We start from the raw sequence: 15,454 nt of genomic DNA on the forward strand, positions 1-15,454 counted from the left end.
TACTGGTGTAGATTAGAGCTGCACAATATGCATACAAAGTGTGATATGCAGTAAAGATGTTGGACTTTGAGATGATGATGTGAAATGCAGTCGATGAAGACTAAAGATGTGATTTTTATTTATTTGCTGACACAATGTGCTGCAAAATGCTGAACATGAAAATGTCCCAGGTTTATCCAATAATAAATAATATTAATGGCAAGTTATCTCTTCTTTTATTATTACTGCATTAAGTGTTAAATGAAATAATAAAATGCATTCTGCTGGTTCAAACATTTTATATTGAAGGATGTTTTAAATAACAGTCAAACATAATGCAGTACATTTTGTCTTTACACTTTTTCTTGAATAAGAGGACAATGTACTTCACATTAAATCTACTCTCACAAAAACTAAATTACTTTCATAAATACCACAAAATAGTTTGATAGATATTCATGAATAATTTCACTATGACAGGAGTCTTTACAGTGTATCAGTAATAGTGTGTTTGTCTGTAGTAGTGATTAGTGTGTTAAACACTCTGACAGCAGAACATGAACAGTTAACATCCTGAACTGTGTGTTTCATCTCCAACTGCAGAAAAACCTAAACCTGAACCCACACCAAGTCGTGAAGGAGCTGTACTGAAAGGAAACTCCGTGACTCTGTCCTGTACACTGAAGCTGCAGTCTGCTGGATGGAAGTTTTACTGGATCAAACCCACACAGAGCACTGAGACTGAGACTGAAACAGACTACTACGTCATCAGCTCCGTTAGAGTCTCTGATGGAGGTCAGTACAGGTGCAAAGCTGGAAGAGGAAACCCAGTCTACTACACACACTACAGTGATGCACTCTGGGTAAATGTTACTGGTGAGTGAAAAAGGTTGGCACTTCTTAACAGATGTTATATATTATTACATACGTGTACACTGCATCATCACTAATTACTTAAATAAATAGCAGTTATAGTATTATAGAACTGTACATTATTGAAGTATATTTGTATTTGCAGTGTTAATAATGTTATTAACTAGCTTATCAGTTCATGCTAAACAATACAGCACTGTCCAAAAGTCGGTCTGATTTTTATTTTGTGTTTATTTAGATGTTTATTTTTATGTCTTCTACATTATCAGTAGTAAAGCACAAATATAACTGTCCTAATGTTCAATTAAATGTTCCAGAGAAACGCTTGTATATGGTTAAAGAAACATTAAGTTTCAGACACCTTTTCAGACTCATATCTTGAAATTTGAATACTCATGAAACTTGTATATATTAGATCTATGGCCTGTTCATTTATGCTTTATATATGATTAATTATAATTTATTATTAGTATGATTATAATTATTTTATTATCCATGGTATTTTTCCCTCCAGTTCTATCAGATGGAAAAGCTCCACTGTCGGTACTGAAGCTCCTCAGCAGTGCAGTAGCGGCCTCTCCGTATGTGCTGGTGACCATCATTCTGGCAGTGAAATGTTACAGAGCTCGAAGTAAGACCTCACAGTGTTCTTCATTAGCCATAAAATTAAACCCTAACATTTAATAAGAGGCTAATTTGAAGTGTTCATGAGTGTGTATTTTACAGCTGACCCTGATGAGGACAACAGACCGTACAGAGTGATAGAAGCTGAAGCGTCTGTCTGAGTCTCAGGTGTTTACATTATTTTTTATCATCTAGCTTTTATATAACAGCAGCTGCCCGTGCAACAGAGAACACTGCATTTAGCCCATGGAGCTGTAACGTGATGAACGAACGACTCTGACCCGAAGACTCGAGAGCTGAATTAATCATTTCTGTTTCTGGGGAACAGACGTGAGAAATGCGACGTGACAAAAGAAAGAACGACTCGGATCGGGAGGTGAGGTGAACTAACAGACTGTATAGGCTGAAGACCTAATGCTAAGCTATTAATTAATCATTTCTGTTTCTCATAATTTGGCCTTGGCTGCAATAGCCTATATTTTATTTTTTATTCCAAATGTGATCAACGTTTGCATAAGTACTAGGTGTGTTGGTGAATAACATGTAACATTTTAATTATATTCTGCTGAAATGAAAGAAATGACTTGAAAAAGATTTGTTCATTTTGCTGAACGCGATTCAAAGATCCGAGTCAGTAAAATGGTCCGAACTTCCCATCACTACTGCTCACTGCAGAGCCAAATAGATGGAGCTGGATGTCTAGCTCCACCTCTCTTGATCTAGTCTAGTAATCTATGGATCTAGTCTAGTTCCACCTCTATGGCTCATTTCGCTACCTACTGGCTGTTAACGTCAATGCAAGCCCTTCATTAGATCAAACTTACCTAAAGGGGAAAAAATGTTGATTGTTAATGCACGAAGGTTAGGTCAAAGTAACCATAAGACTTGCATGGAACTGGAGATGCTGGCATAGCTAATATTGCCTTACCTTTCTTTAACATTTTTCATGATTTCATGATTTTTCTGCACTGTTTCTGTGACAAACTGCATGACTAGACTACCTTCTTTTTCCCCCCACTGTATTAAGGCTATGTAAGCAATTTGTGAATTTTCTCAGTCATATGTGATTCATTAATGTAATAAAGTATGCTCCTAATATGCTCTTCGCTTTTAAATATGGGAACTGAGTTACCATTGCAGGTGTGATAAAAATAAATAAATAAATAAATAAATAAATAAAATGATCACCTATCTGCTTGTCTTATCTCTTTTGTTGCTTTTAAATGTACACTTAGGGTCTCCACCTCATGAAAGAAAAATGAATGCATGTACAACGAGAGTATCATTGTGAATATAATTTAGATGGAAATATGTGAACATAATTTTGGATGGACTCAGTCCACATGTGATTGTCTTCATCAAATGGTAATAAGCAACTTGTCTTGTAGTCTGAACCCAGCCACGTGTCACACTAAAGAACAAAACAAGAGGACACGTGTGGTCTGAGACTGGTAGCAAGGCAACCAACTCCATGAACATTTGGTAGTAGACTGGGAGTGTTACTTAATTTACAATTTATTAGTCACATACGCCACTGCCCTCAAGTGTTGCTGAATTTATTTTATTTCTATTCCCCTTCATTAACAAAATGTACATCTAACATAAAAATCAGTCTTCACTCTAGGAAAAATATATATAATAAGATAAAAGATACAAAATAAAATTTTAGTATATTAGGTTTCAAGAACACATTTTTTCCCCCACAAAACTTTAATGGGTTAAAAAAAAATTTTTTTTTTATTTTTCATTTTACAAAACCTAAAATTACACATAAAAACAATATTTTCACAGATCTACCCCACTAATTAGCTTGTTAGCGGTGAGGGTTGTGCAGGGAAGACACATGAATATTTCTTTTATCGTATATTTTCTGCATGAAAAACTCCATATCCTCTAATTTCTCGAAGGTGAAAAGGAAGGGAGCCCGGATTTTCTCTTCGTCCATTTCACTTTCATAAAAAATAGTGTTGATAAACAGGTCCTGCATGAAATAATTGACCTGTTGGACTTGACTTTGAAGAAAAAGTGACAAAACAGTAAAAAATTTTCCAGTGTGCATTAGTTTTTATTTATTACAAATGACCTGCATACTGGGAATGCACATAATGGACATCTTCATCCAAACTATAGTTATGAGTATCATACCTTGCCAGAGGAAATGCCTGTAGTGACTGATGGCACCACCACCTCCTGTTTATAGGCATGTCAGACTGATAAACGATGACAATTGAAAATCTTAATCATAAAATTTTAGTTGTGTTTACGGTCCTTTTTGCTGAAAAAAATAACCATAAATTGATAAAAACTCACAACTGAAAAATCAAAGGGCTTTGCAATGGTCACATACAGGGCGTACTGAAATACAAAATCAAAACTCTGATGTTATATTAACAAATGCAGTGTTTAGCACACACAGAGGCAATGGTACAGCAATTATATGACCACTTACCATCAACATGAATATCCCACAGTCCGTCCCTCCAAGCTGAAGTGGTGTCCCTGTTAATGAAGAGTGGAATAAGACCAGATACTGTACATACAGTCTATAGTGTACTGTGAATGTAGTATATGATGACACTCCACTGCTGATAATAATGGTTTACATGCAAAGAAGTTAAAAGCTGTACCTCACAATCTCTCAGTAAGGGCATAGTCCAATGGCCAGGTAAAATTTGATTTACCAAGTTTCTATAATAAAACATTAATACTTTAATTATTATACAACAGTATATCTTCTGGAGCAGTCCCATGTAAGCAGAATACAAAGTTGATCATGTTGTATTATAAAATTCTCAGTCTCAGTACTGGATTCTGATTGGTTGGAAGGTGGTGCGATTAAAACTACTGCACAGGTAGTTCCAGAGAGCTTCATAGACAGACAGTGACAGTGTCTTCCCAAAATCAATGACATCTTTATATACGTGTGTGTGTGTGTGTGTGTGTGTGTGTGTGTGTGTGGTAGGATATGTGAATTAATCTATTGGCTTTGCTCGGGGTATGGCTTCGGCAGACCAATAAAGGCACGGATTACGAATCTGAGAGCACGGTTTACACATGGCTGTTTTTTCTTTCTTTCTTACCTGACACTAGGGGGCTCTGTAGGTTCGTTTTCCCACACAATCACTTTACTATTGATGGGGTGTATGTTGTGGCTTTGTCCTATTGTCTCCATACTATGTGGCTATACTTTTCATTTTATTTACTGTTAACAATAATTCTGGTTCTGTTTAGGAGCTGTTTAACTGCCTCTATTCTGACTGAGTGAACATTTCCCACTCTGATCAACACTGGGCTTTAAAGCGGTTGTGGTGTTTTGCTTTTCTCAGCAGTGTGATTTAAACAGTGAGAAAGAGACAGGAGGTGCTAAACTGATTTTGTACTGCTGATCCATCAATTTACATTCTCAGGCTAAACAAAGAAAAAAAATAATATTTACACAATGGTGAAAAGAAAAATGAATATCTACTATATATATATATATATATATATATATATATATATATATATATATATATATATATATATATATATATATATATATCCATCCATCCATCCATCTTCTACTGCTTACTCCTTTTCAGGGTCGCGGGGAACCTGGAGTGCCAGTCCATCGCAGGGCATATATATATATATATATATATATATATATATATATATATATATATATATATATATATATTATACACACACACATATAATATATACATACATATCTATATCTATATCTATCAATCTATCTATCTATATATATATATATATATATATTAAATACTAATTATATAATAATAATTTTATAATTAGACTGGATTGTTTTTTTCAAAAAAAGTTCTCAATATTACTACTTTTGACAACACCACTCTACTCTCACATCTATCTCCACATGAACCAGCAAACTAACCCCCGCATGTAGTGATGGCCAGTTCTTGAAAGAATCGTTCTTTTGAGCTGGTTCTCAAGAAGTAATCAGTTAAGCCGGTTCACTGAATCGAGCTTTAATTCTGGCTTGATGATGAAGACATAGCTGGAGTAGCATGCTCCGCACCATGTCCAACTCAAAAAGAACCGAATGAACAGGTTCATCTAACTGTCGAAGTTTGCGGAGGATTACTGAGGACCCGCTATGTGCTGTGACGTTAATGGCAGTAGTGGAATGAAACATTTATAAACTGACAGATCTTTGTTTCTGTTATTTTTGAATTATTTAAAAATATGTGCAAACTAAGGTCTTGAGAATTTGAAGTAGGCATTTTACTCTACAACGTTCCTATTAAACCTAAACATATTTGTTTTCCAGTTGTGAACTTCTGATTACATTTGTCATTAGACTTAATGGATGCTGTTCAATGATGCTTCACTTTATGCATCGACAACCAACATAGTAGCCTATAATGATGATCCAGTGTGTCTGCCACGAGCCTGAGACCCAGTTCGAAATGAACAAGTTGGAGAGTACACTAGGTCAAATCAAACCTACAGGCAGAGTTGATTTTTCATTATATTCGACTCAAAAAGTATCGTATGAGCCGGTTCAACTAACTGTTGAAGTTTGCAGAGGATTCAGATGAGTGAGTTGCTGACACTATGCACATGACTTGAATAAGCCTGATGGGAAATGTAAGTTGTTTTTTTTTTAAATAACAAACAAAACGTACTGGAAATATGCTTTTGACTAGTTACATTAAATACATTCTTATTAAAATATGGAAAAACCTTTCTATCTAAGTTGAAGCTAAATCGTGGAGTTTATAAGACTAGTTTATTATTTCCTTATACTTTAGACACGTAGAACATATCCATGTTTGTTTATCAATGTCTGTAATGTGTGCTGTAGGTGTAAAACTTTAATGTAGGAAACTTGTCCAAGATGTACACTACTCAATATTGGTCTGTCGAATCTGATATGAAGGATCAGCGAATGAAACTGTGACCACAAACACCATTAACTTAAGTGAATAAAAGGCAATAATCAGCAATATGCGTTCACACAAATGACTTTATTTGAAGGTTTTGTTGTGGATAAAAATGACGAAATAAACATGAGGGAGACCTAGTATGAGTAATATGTAATTTTATTGAAAATTCACAGGACTGGTGGGTGCGTAATCTTGAGGAGAGCGGTAGGGGGAAGAAAATGGGGTGCATCCTGGGGACATGGGATAGTCAGCAAGGGTGAAATAAGGAGAACACTGAGAGTACGGCGGACTGACAGGTGAGAAGAGGGAAGAGTGGTCAGAGCCCAGATCAGAGAAGGTGACATCATCCTCAGACTGAAAGCTGGAGGGAGGGTCAGGCGGAGGGTCTGTCTGTGTAGAGGCGTCAATACACACATTCACGGGGTGGATTCTGTATCTGAGGGGGGGGGACCCCGCATTTCCATTTCCAGAGGGGGTGCTGCGAAGAATGTTAAGTAGCACCATGATGTCAGCAGTGAGATGTGCGAGCTGATAGTGAGTGTTCAGATCCTAAGCCAGCCCCTCCAGTAAAGAAGAGAAGGAAAAATGACGACAGGCACCTAGACACACAGAAGCGGTATTAGGCGGATATTGACGAATTGGATTCACACTTTAAGATCTTTAAGAGTATCACACTATGGTTTATTAGTCACAGAGCAATATAAGAGCTGAGGAGTGCAGGCTGAGAAACACACACACTCTCGTACAGTCAAGGGCAGGCGTGCAGACATAACACCCACACACACACACACACACACTCTCTCTCTGTCTCTCTCTCTCTCACACACACACACACATAACATTATAACTTTATAAGAATAATAAAAAGGAGTATTAAGATATTATAAGGGTAATATAAAGAGTAGTAGGATATGTAGGATATTAGAAGGATAATATAATGATATTATGAAGTAGGGAGAACAGTAAACCATTTGCAAGCAGTATAACCATATATAAAATAGAGATATAGAGCAAATATGAAAGTAAATTATAAACCAGATATACAGAAAATTGTAAAAGAAACTTACTCATAATTCAGATGGTGAAGATTCTTGTCTCGTGAGGAAGGGTCAGGCGTGGTGTAGACGGGGGCCTTAATTTTAAGAGAAATCATGAGGAGCCATTTATAAGGGTAGCTGAGTCAAGCTGCCCCCGTGAGATAATAGTGAGACCAAGGTCTCTCTAAATTGTTTTGTCTCTCTCCCACTTTCAATCCTAATGGTAGTCAGAAAGTCCTCTTTCAAAACATAATGGTAGTCAGAAAGTCCTCGTTCAAAACCTAATGGTAAATTTGATAAGCCTCTTTTTAAACATCATGGTAATGTAGATAAGCTCTTTTTTAACCCTATTGGTATTGATATCATAGTCTTTCTAAGATATATTGGTTATTTACTGTGTAAACACAGTATAAATACTGGAGCTTGAGCTCCGGGTGTCAGATCACTTCTGAGAATTCTCATCGGTGTGGATCTCGTGTGGTGGAACAGAACCAATAAATCTGGACCCTTGCTTCTTCTCACTCACGGCTGGTGTCTTTTTTTCTATCTCCAACTGGGTCAGTAAAGTGAGTATTTGCTTCTATGTTGAATTTTAAGTGTCTTTGGGTAATAGGCTAAATTTGGGCCAGCATTTGGCACCCCAGATGGGACTGGGTTAAGATCTATATGTCTGTAATCTCTCCCGTGGGACTTCACTCTCTAAGCAACAGATAGGCCATGTAGGAAGAAGGCATTGCAGACGCCTGTTATTTCAAAGCTCTGTCTTAGTGGTCTGTTGTTACGATTGGGAAGCCCCCGGGGTGGGAAGAAAGACTAAAGTTGGTCTCCAAAAGAACCTTGAGTGAGTGAGAAGAGGTAAGAGAAGTGTGAACCGATTGTAATTGTGTAAGGGCTATGAATAAGGTTCATAAGACTGTTTAATGAAATTGTATGTGTTGTGTGAGTGAAAGTCCTGCAATACCACTGGCTAAAAATTCCAGGGCTGGATAGGAAGCAGGTGGATATGAGGCCTCAAACCCCAGATACCAGCTACTAGAGGTGGCGGCTGCATTAGTGGGGGACCCCTAATACCACTGGATTGAGTCCAGGTCTGGATAGAGAGGGGTATAAATCCTGGGCCCAGGTCCGGGTCACGCAACTTAGGGAACGGACCCAGCATGCCCGGTGTATGAATGTGTAATAACAAATGTGTGTGCTTATAATAGGAGTGTGGTGTGAGAGCGTGCATGCATGTGCGATAAGCTCTGAAACTTAGTTTTGGAGACAGGGAAAAATGTATTCATTAGTGCTCTGAACATGAGCTCCATACATAAGGAGATAAGTGTGTTGGATAAGCTTTGAAAATTAGTTTCGGAGAAAGTTGCATTTAATTTATATGACTGTAAGCTTCATACATATGGAGCTGGTGTGAAGGTGCTTTATACTCTGAAACCACAACTGTGTGTATGTAATAAAATAAATATGTGTAATAGTGTGTGAATATAATATGTGTATGTGAGCTTGCAGGCGTTGTTGATAAAAAGGAGTGTGTGTGTGTTCCTATCTGTTCTTATCTGCGCAGGCAGGCCTGCCGTCTGTGTGGAAGAAAGAAAAAAAAAGGAAAAAAACAATACTGTGTGTGTGTGCTCTTCAGATTGAGCTGGGTAACACAGAACATTGTGAGATATTTTTGGTTTTTTTGAATGTTTTGAATCTGGTACAGACTTTCTGTGAGTCGGGTGTGACCGTGTGCATTGTAAATACTTTGGTATCAATAACTGCTGTGTGAGTGTTTTAAAAATTGGGGAGCATGCAAGAACACTGTAAATATTTAAGACATCTGTCAGACTGCCCATTGTGTAAATAAGAACTTCTAGACCTGTAATATATAACAACATATTCCCAGATTGTGTGATCCAGGGAAAAAAAGGAAAATTGAAGGTGAGGGGGGAAAAGTGTGCATTTTCAGGCCATTGTTGAGAAATGAGTGAGTCAGTCCATTGGGACCTTTCATTTATATTCCATAAATTATGAATGTGTTGTTTAGTTAAATGACAAATAATAATAATATAATTTTCCCCTGTTGTATTCCTTCCTGAAAAAAACTTATGATAAATGAAAAAGTACAGGCCCCAAAATGGGCCAAAAGGCCCCTATTATGTCTAGGAACAGTGTAAACATGTAAGAACTACCGGATTGCCCGTTGTGTAAGGCTGTGTGAATTACCTAAATTTAAACTTAAGAATCATAAGATTAATTGAATCGTCATATGAAATGCATTGATATGTATGTACTCTGAGTGTATGTGAGTCCCTAGGGCAGCTGGACCGAGTACGGACGGAAGGGGATAAACAGGCATAAATCGGTACGAGATAGGTTAAGCAGGCCAGAACAGCAGGACAAGGTAGGAGGAAAACATTTGGCTGTGAGGGATAACATTAGGGATTTAGGGGGGGAATGTACAAAAGACTCTAAGGGCTGAGAGGTGTGAGACACGACCTGCAGTAGAGTTATGGCCGAATGTAAGAAAGGGATGAGCCCAATAGAGAGGGTGATAAGCAAACACTGTACAGATGAGAAAGACATTAGGCATTATTGTAAAAAAATGGAGTGAGAAGACTAGTGGTGAGTGGAAATGGCCCGAGGAAGGTACTCTTGATGAACAGCTATGCCAGATAATGAAAGAGAGATTAGCTGTATGGAATGAACAGAAAAAAGGCTTGAGAGTGAGGGAGAAAGGTGTGAAGATAGTGGACTGGTTTGTGAACGCAGGGAAGGAGGAGAAGGAGAAGGATAGACGGCAGAGAGAACGAGCAGAGGCAGTGGTACAGAAGAGAGAAGAAAGGGAAGCAAGCCTAGAGAAAAAGATAAAAGAGGCCATTCAGAAAGAACGGGCCGAGGCCCCGCCCCCATATAACCCTCAGTACCGCCCTCCAGTGAGACGTGTCAGAAGTGCCCCACCTGCCGGGCTCTACATGATGCAAGACCTGGAGGACAGAGAAGATGAATGGAAGGAAACTGAGGTGGACATTCAGGGAACATTCAGCGGATACCAAAGAATGAGGCATCGCATGCGGGAGGACGGAGAACCTACCAAAATGGAAGAAGGAGCTGCCGGATACGAGGATAGAACCCTGGTCGAGAGTGAAAGCCCACGGCTGGACCTCCCACATGTAGGCAACAAAGAGAGGGACAGGGAACTACAGGAGTACATGAAAAACTGGACCCACACTCCGGGGTGGCCGGAGCACGGGGACATTCCCACCAGCACTAGCACCCCGAGGCCTTGGTCACAGCCGATGGTGCACAAGCAAAGAGACAAGAAACTGGAGGAAATACAGGACCAGGAGGAGCATAGGACCAGTGAAAATCAAGAAGGTCATAGGAGTGAGAGAGGGCACGAGGGTGAAAACAGAGCACGAGGGGCTCCACACACCAGAGGAGGAGAAAAAGGGGAGCCGAGAGACAATGTGGGGCGGGTTGTCCGTATAGAGGGGGATGTGGTGCTCTCCCCATATGCTATCGAGGAGGATAAGGAATTGGAGGGCAGGATTCGACGGCTGGAGGATGGGATATTGGGAGAATCAAAATCACAGAGGTCGAGAAGAGCACTGAACCAGTCAGTAGGAAAACATGTGAAGAGCCTGAGTAAGGACTCAAAGGGCCTAATATACCACCAGCAGAAGAAGAAGCGAGTTCAGACATGGATCTGGACGAACAAGGGGGGACTGAGAGCGAGGGGACTGAAACAGACGACGAAGGAAAAGTTGAACAGGACGTCAGTGAGGAGGAGGACTCAAGGGCCACCCCCCGTTGGAGGCACCGCTGAAATATGGGACGCAGTGAGGAGCATGTTTCTGGCTAAGATGGACCCTGGGAAGCTCGAAAATATAAAACTGAAAGACGAAGAAAACGTGATAACCTTCATACAAGAGTTTCAAGACAAATGGAGGGATGAAATGGGTGCCAAATGGGATGATTCGGTGGCAAGTGTGGGACTGTTCAAACTGCTGTTGAAGAAGACTCTCCCTGGGGAGGTGCAGCAGAAGTTAGAGGAAGTGGTGGGGCTCAACGCAATGGAATGGGCTTCATTTCTGGCACATGTGACCCATCACGTGGAGCAACACAGAAAGCTGAAAAAAGAAGCTAAAGATGCCACTGAAACCCTAATGAGCCAACTCTGTAAAGCACAGCTCGACGAACTAACCAGGACTAAACAGGAAGAGAAGGAACGGAGGAAGGAACACATTAAACAAGTGGCATTAATGGTGCCCCATTCCAAAGCGGCAGCTGACCATTTGCTGCTGGCCAGTGGATACCAGGCCCACCCGCAACTGCAAGTCCCACACATAACTACTATGTTGCACCCCGCCCAGATGGATTACATATATCAAATGAGGGCCCCCATGTACCTGGGGACGCCACCCGCCTGGGGGAGGGGACAAGGATACGGACGGGGTCGAGTTCTGCAAAGACCAAATATGGCAGCTGAAGGGTGTTGGGGATGCGGCGACCCTAGCCACTTCAGGAGAAATTGTCCACGCATCCCACGACCAACTTGGGGAGACCGCGTGGATAGGGCCGAAAGAAGAGGTCAGGTGCTTGGACCGAGAGCGCCGGAGAGCTATGGGATGCCACCTCAGTGGCAACCGCTACCCCCAGTACCCCCAGGTGGCCCAATGTATGGCCCCTATGGGGAGCCGGGACCCAGCCAGAGTTGAGGAGGCATGGAACAGGGACAAGTAATGGACATTAAAACCATGGATATAATAAGCGGCCCACAGGGAGTGGCGGCTATGATCAAGCTCCCAGAGAGAATCACAAACTGGTATCAGCTGGAAGGGATGGCGCCCCATGTCACACTCATGGTCACCAAAGGCCTTGAACCGGAAGATGTAGGGCCAATAATAAGGCAGGCGAAAGAAGTAAAAGAGTGGAAACCAACTACCAATCCGTCTTTGCACAAATTGCCTGATGGAAAGTTTGTGCAAATCTCAATAACGGCAGTTGACACCGCCGTGGCCACTAGTGTCTGCGTATGCACGAGCACGGACCGAAGTTGTTTGCAAATGGCAGTTAAGGCAGCAAAAGATCAGGACAATGAGGAAATACTGAAAACTGTTCCAGAACAGCTATGGACAAAACATCCGACTGACGTAGGGCTTGTTAAATCCGCCGACCTAGCTCGGAATAAGGTAAAAGAAAATGCACGGTTGCCCTAGCAGAAACAGTATCCGTTGTCAGCGCAAGCTAGAGAAGGCATACGGCCAACAATACACGGATTGGTAGAGGCTGGAGTGCTAATCTCCACGCGAAGTCAGTGCAATACCCCCATTTTTCCAGTTAGAAAACCTGACTCAGAGAAGTGGAGGCTAGTACGTGATTTGCGTGCTATTAACCAAATCGTGATAGCTGAAACACCAGTAGTGCCAGACCCACACACCCTATTGTCGAACATTCCAGAAGGGACCAAATGGTATACTGTCATAGACTTATGCTCAGCATTTTTTAGCGTGCCACTGCACCCAGACTCACAGCATTTGTTTGCTTTCACGTATGAAGGGCAGCAGTACACATACACTAGACTTCCGCAGGGTTACTGTGAAAGCCCATCCATATTTAATCAGGTACTGGCTCAAGACCTCTCAGCCCTGGAGTGCCATAGCACCATTTTGCAGTATGTCGACGACCTTTTGATTTGTAGTGCGTCCAAAGAACAATGCCGGCACGACTCACTAAAGGTCCTAGGAATGTTGGCCGAAAATGGCCACAAAGTGAGTAAAGAAAAGTTGCAATTTTGCAGACAAAAAGTGGAATGCCTAGGTCGTGTGTTAGAGGGAGAAAGCCGTACTATAGCGCCAAAGCATGCAGAGGCCATACGCAAGACCCCACAGCCAACCACCGTACGGCAGATGTTGGCGTGTCTAGGAATGGCGGGGTTCAGTCTCCCATGGATATGTGAGTTCGCGCTAAGGGTTCAACCATTACGGGACATGATTAAGGCAGCAGACCAATCACAGCCAAATTCCCCCCTTGTCTGGACTCCTGAAGCTCTAGCCGCACTCGCAGATATTAAAACGGCCTTAATGACCGCTCACGCATTGGCTAAACCAGACTATAGCAAACCGTTTCACCTCTATATATCCGAAAGAAAGGGGTACGCGTCGGCCGTCTTAACTCAACAGCAACAAGGCATGGGGAAACGGGCCATCGCCTATTACAGCACGGCTCTCGATAACGTAGAAAAGGGGATGCCACCCTGTTATCGTTCTTTGGCAGTGGCCGCATTTGCATATCAGAAAGCGTCCTCAATCACCATGGGGCACCCAGTTACATTATATACGACCCATGCACTGCATGTGCTCCTAACGAGTCAGACCTTTGTGATAACGAACTCCTGTCGAACGGGGTATGACTCCATTCTGTCAGCCCCGGAGCTCACTATAGAACGGTGCACCACGGTGAATCCGGCCGATAAACTGGTAACCCCAATAGATGGTGTATCCCATGAGAGCGTAGCGGAATCAGAGAAATTTTTGAAAGCGCGTTCGGATTTGGAGAACTGCCCTATTGATAATGCTAAGCATACGTATTTTGTGGACAGTTCCTGTTATCGTACCGATACGGGGAATAAGGCTGGGTTGGCAGTAGTAGAAGCACGACGAAACCCGGCGACGTTTGAGGTGGTGATGAGTGTTCCCCTTCCCCAACCCTGCTCGGCCCAGCTAGCTGAACTACGGGTGTTGACAGCTGCATGTAAGTTGGGCCGTAATGATAGTTGCACTGTGTATACGGACTCGGCCTATGCTCATGGAGTCTGCCATGTGTTTGGACCAATCTGGGCTCAAAGGGGATTCCAGCGGGCAGATGGGTCTGCCGTGACCCACGGGGAAGCGATTTCAGATTTACTATATGCTATGACATTGCCCACAAAATTAGCTGTAGTGAAATGCAGGGCACATAAGACTGATGATTCCTTTATCACTAAAGGGAACGCACTGGCGGATGAGGCAGCAAAGAAAGCTGGCGTAGGGCCTGCGCAGATGATGGCCCTAACTCAGCCCGGGGAGAGTCAGCTGCGGTATCCACAGGAAGACAATGTGGCCCACTTAGTGGAGCTGCAAAACACCGCAGGGGTGGCTGAAATATCGGCGTGGATAAAACGGGGGGCAAAAAAAGAGGCGGGTACTGGATTGTGGCGCAGCATAGAAGGGTTGTGTATAGCCCCAGCCTGTTACCTCCCGCTCTTGATCAAAGAAGCCCATGGCTTGGATCACGCCCATAGGACCGAAACTATCCGAAAAATCCGTCAGGAATGGTGGTCCCCATTTCTGGCCAGTATAGTGGACTATGCGTTGAAAAGATGTGATGTGTGCATCAAAAACAATGTGCGAAAGAACTTTACTGCCCCTTTAGGACATATTCTCCCGCCGACGGGACCTTTCCGGCATATAATGATGGATTATGTAGACATGGGAGCAGACAACCGGAAAGAAGGGAAGCGCTACGTTCTAGTAATAGTAGACCGCTTCAGCAGGTGGGTGGAGGCAACTGTGACTTCCAAGGAGGACGCGATGGCCGCGGCTAAATTTTTATGTCGCGAGGTCATTCCCCGGTTCGGTATTCCAGATTTTCTGAGTTCGGACAACGGCACCCACTTTGTGAATAACGTCATCAACAATGTTGCATCTGCCTTGGGGGTAGATCATAAGCTAGGTTGTGTATATCTGTTACGCAGCGTAGACGGAGACAAGCACGGGCGAGTGGAGAGATGGCGTGTGACTGAACACAGAACGAGAATCGAATCGGGAGAGAGCAGGTAAGCTGTATATCAGGGACGTAGGCAAATTCGTAGTGAGAGACGAGCGTGAAGTCGAGCACCAGGGAAAACACTTATAATGAAATCGGCTTGGTAAACGAACAGAGACGAGGCTGCTAAGCGGGTACTTCGCAAGCGACTAATGCTAGGGAGGCCCTTATATAACCTCAGGTGTTTGCAGGTGTTTGTGATTAGAACTCTGGCAAACTCGAGCACGGGTATGACTGGGA

At 42.1% G+C, this 15,454-nt stretch overlaps 1 protein-coding gene across 1 annotated transcript in view; it reads left to right on the forward strand.

Annotated features, from left to right (window-relative positions):
- The window catches only part of LOC128610639 (carcinoembryonic antigen-related cell adhesion molecule 5-like), a 112,574-nt gene that overhangs the window by 66,137 nt on the left and 30,983 nt on the right, over window positions 1-15,454 (forward strand). The window contains exon 9 of the mRNA XM_053630060.1: window positions 583-855. Coding sequence (XP_053486035.1) covers window positions 583-855 — 273 coding nt within the window. The remainder of the gene's footprint in view (window positions 1-582; window positions 856-15,454) is intronic.

Source organism: Ictalurus furcatus, chromosome 7, assembly GCF_023375685.1.
Source record: "Ictalurus furcatus strain D&B chromosome 7, Billie_1.0, whole genome shotgun sequence".
Taxonomy (NCBI): domain Eukaryota; kingdom Metazoa; phylum Chordata; class Actinopteri; order Siluriformes; family Ictaluridae; genus Ictalurus; species Ictalurus furcatus.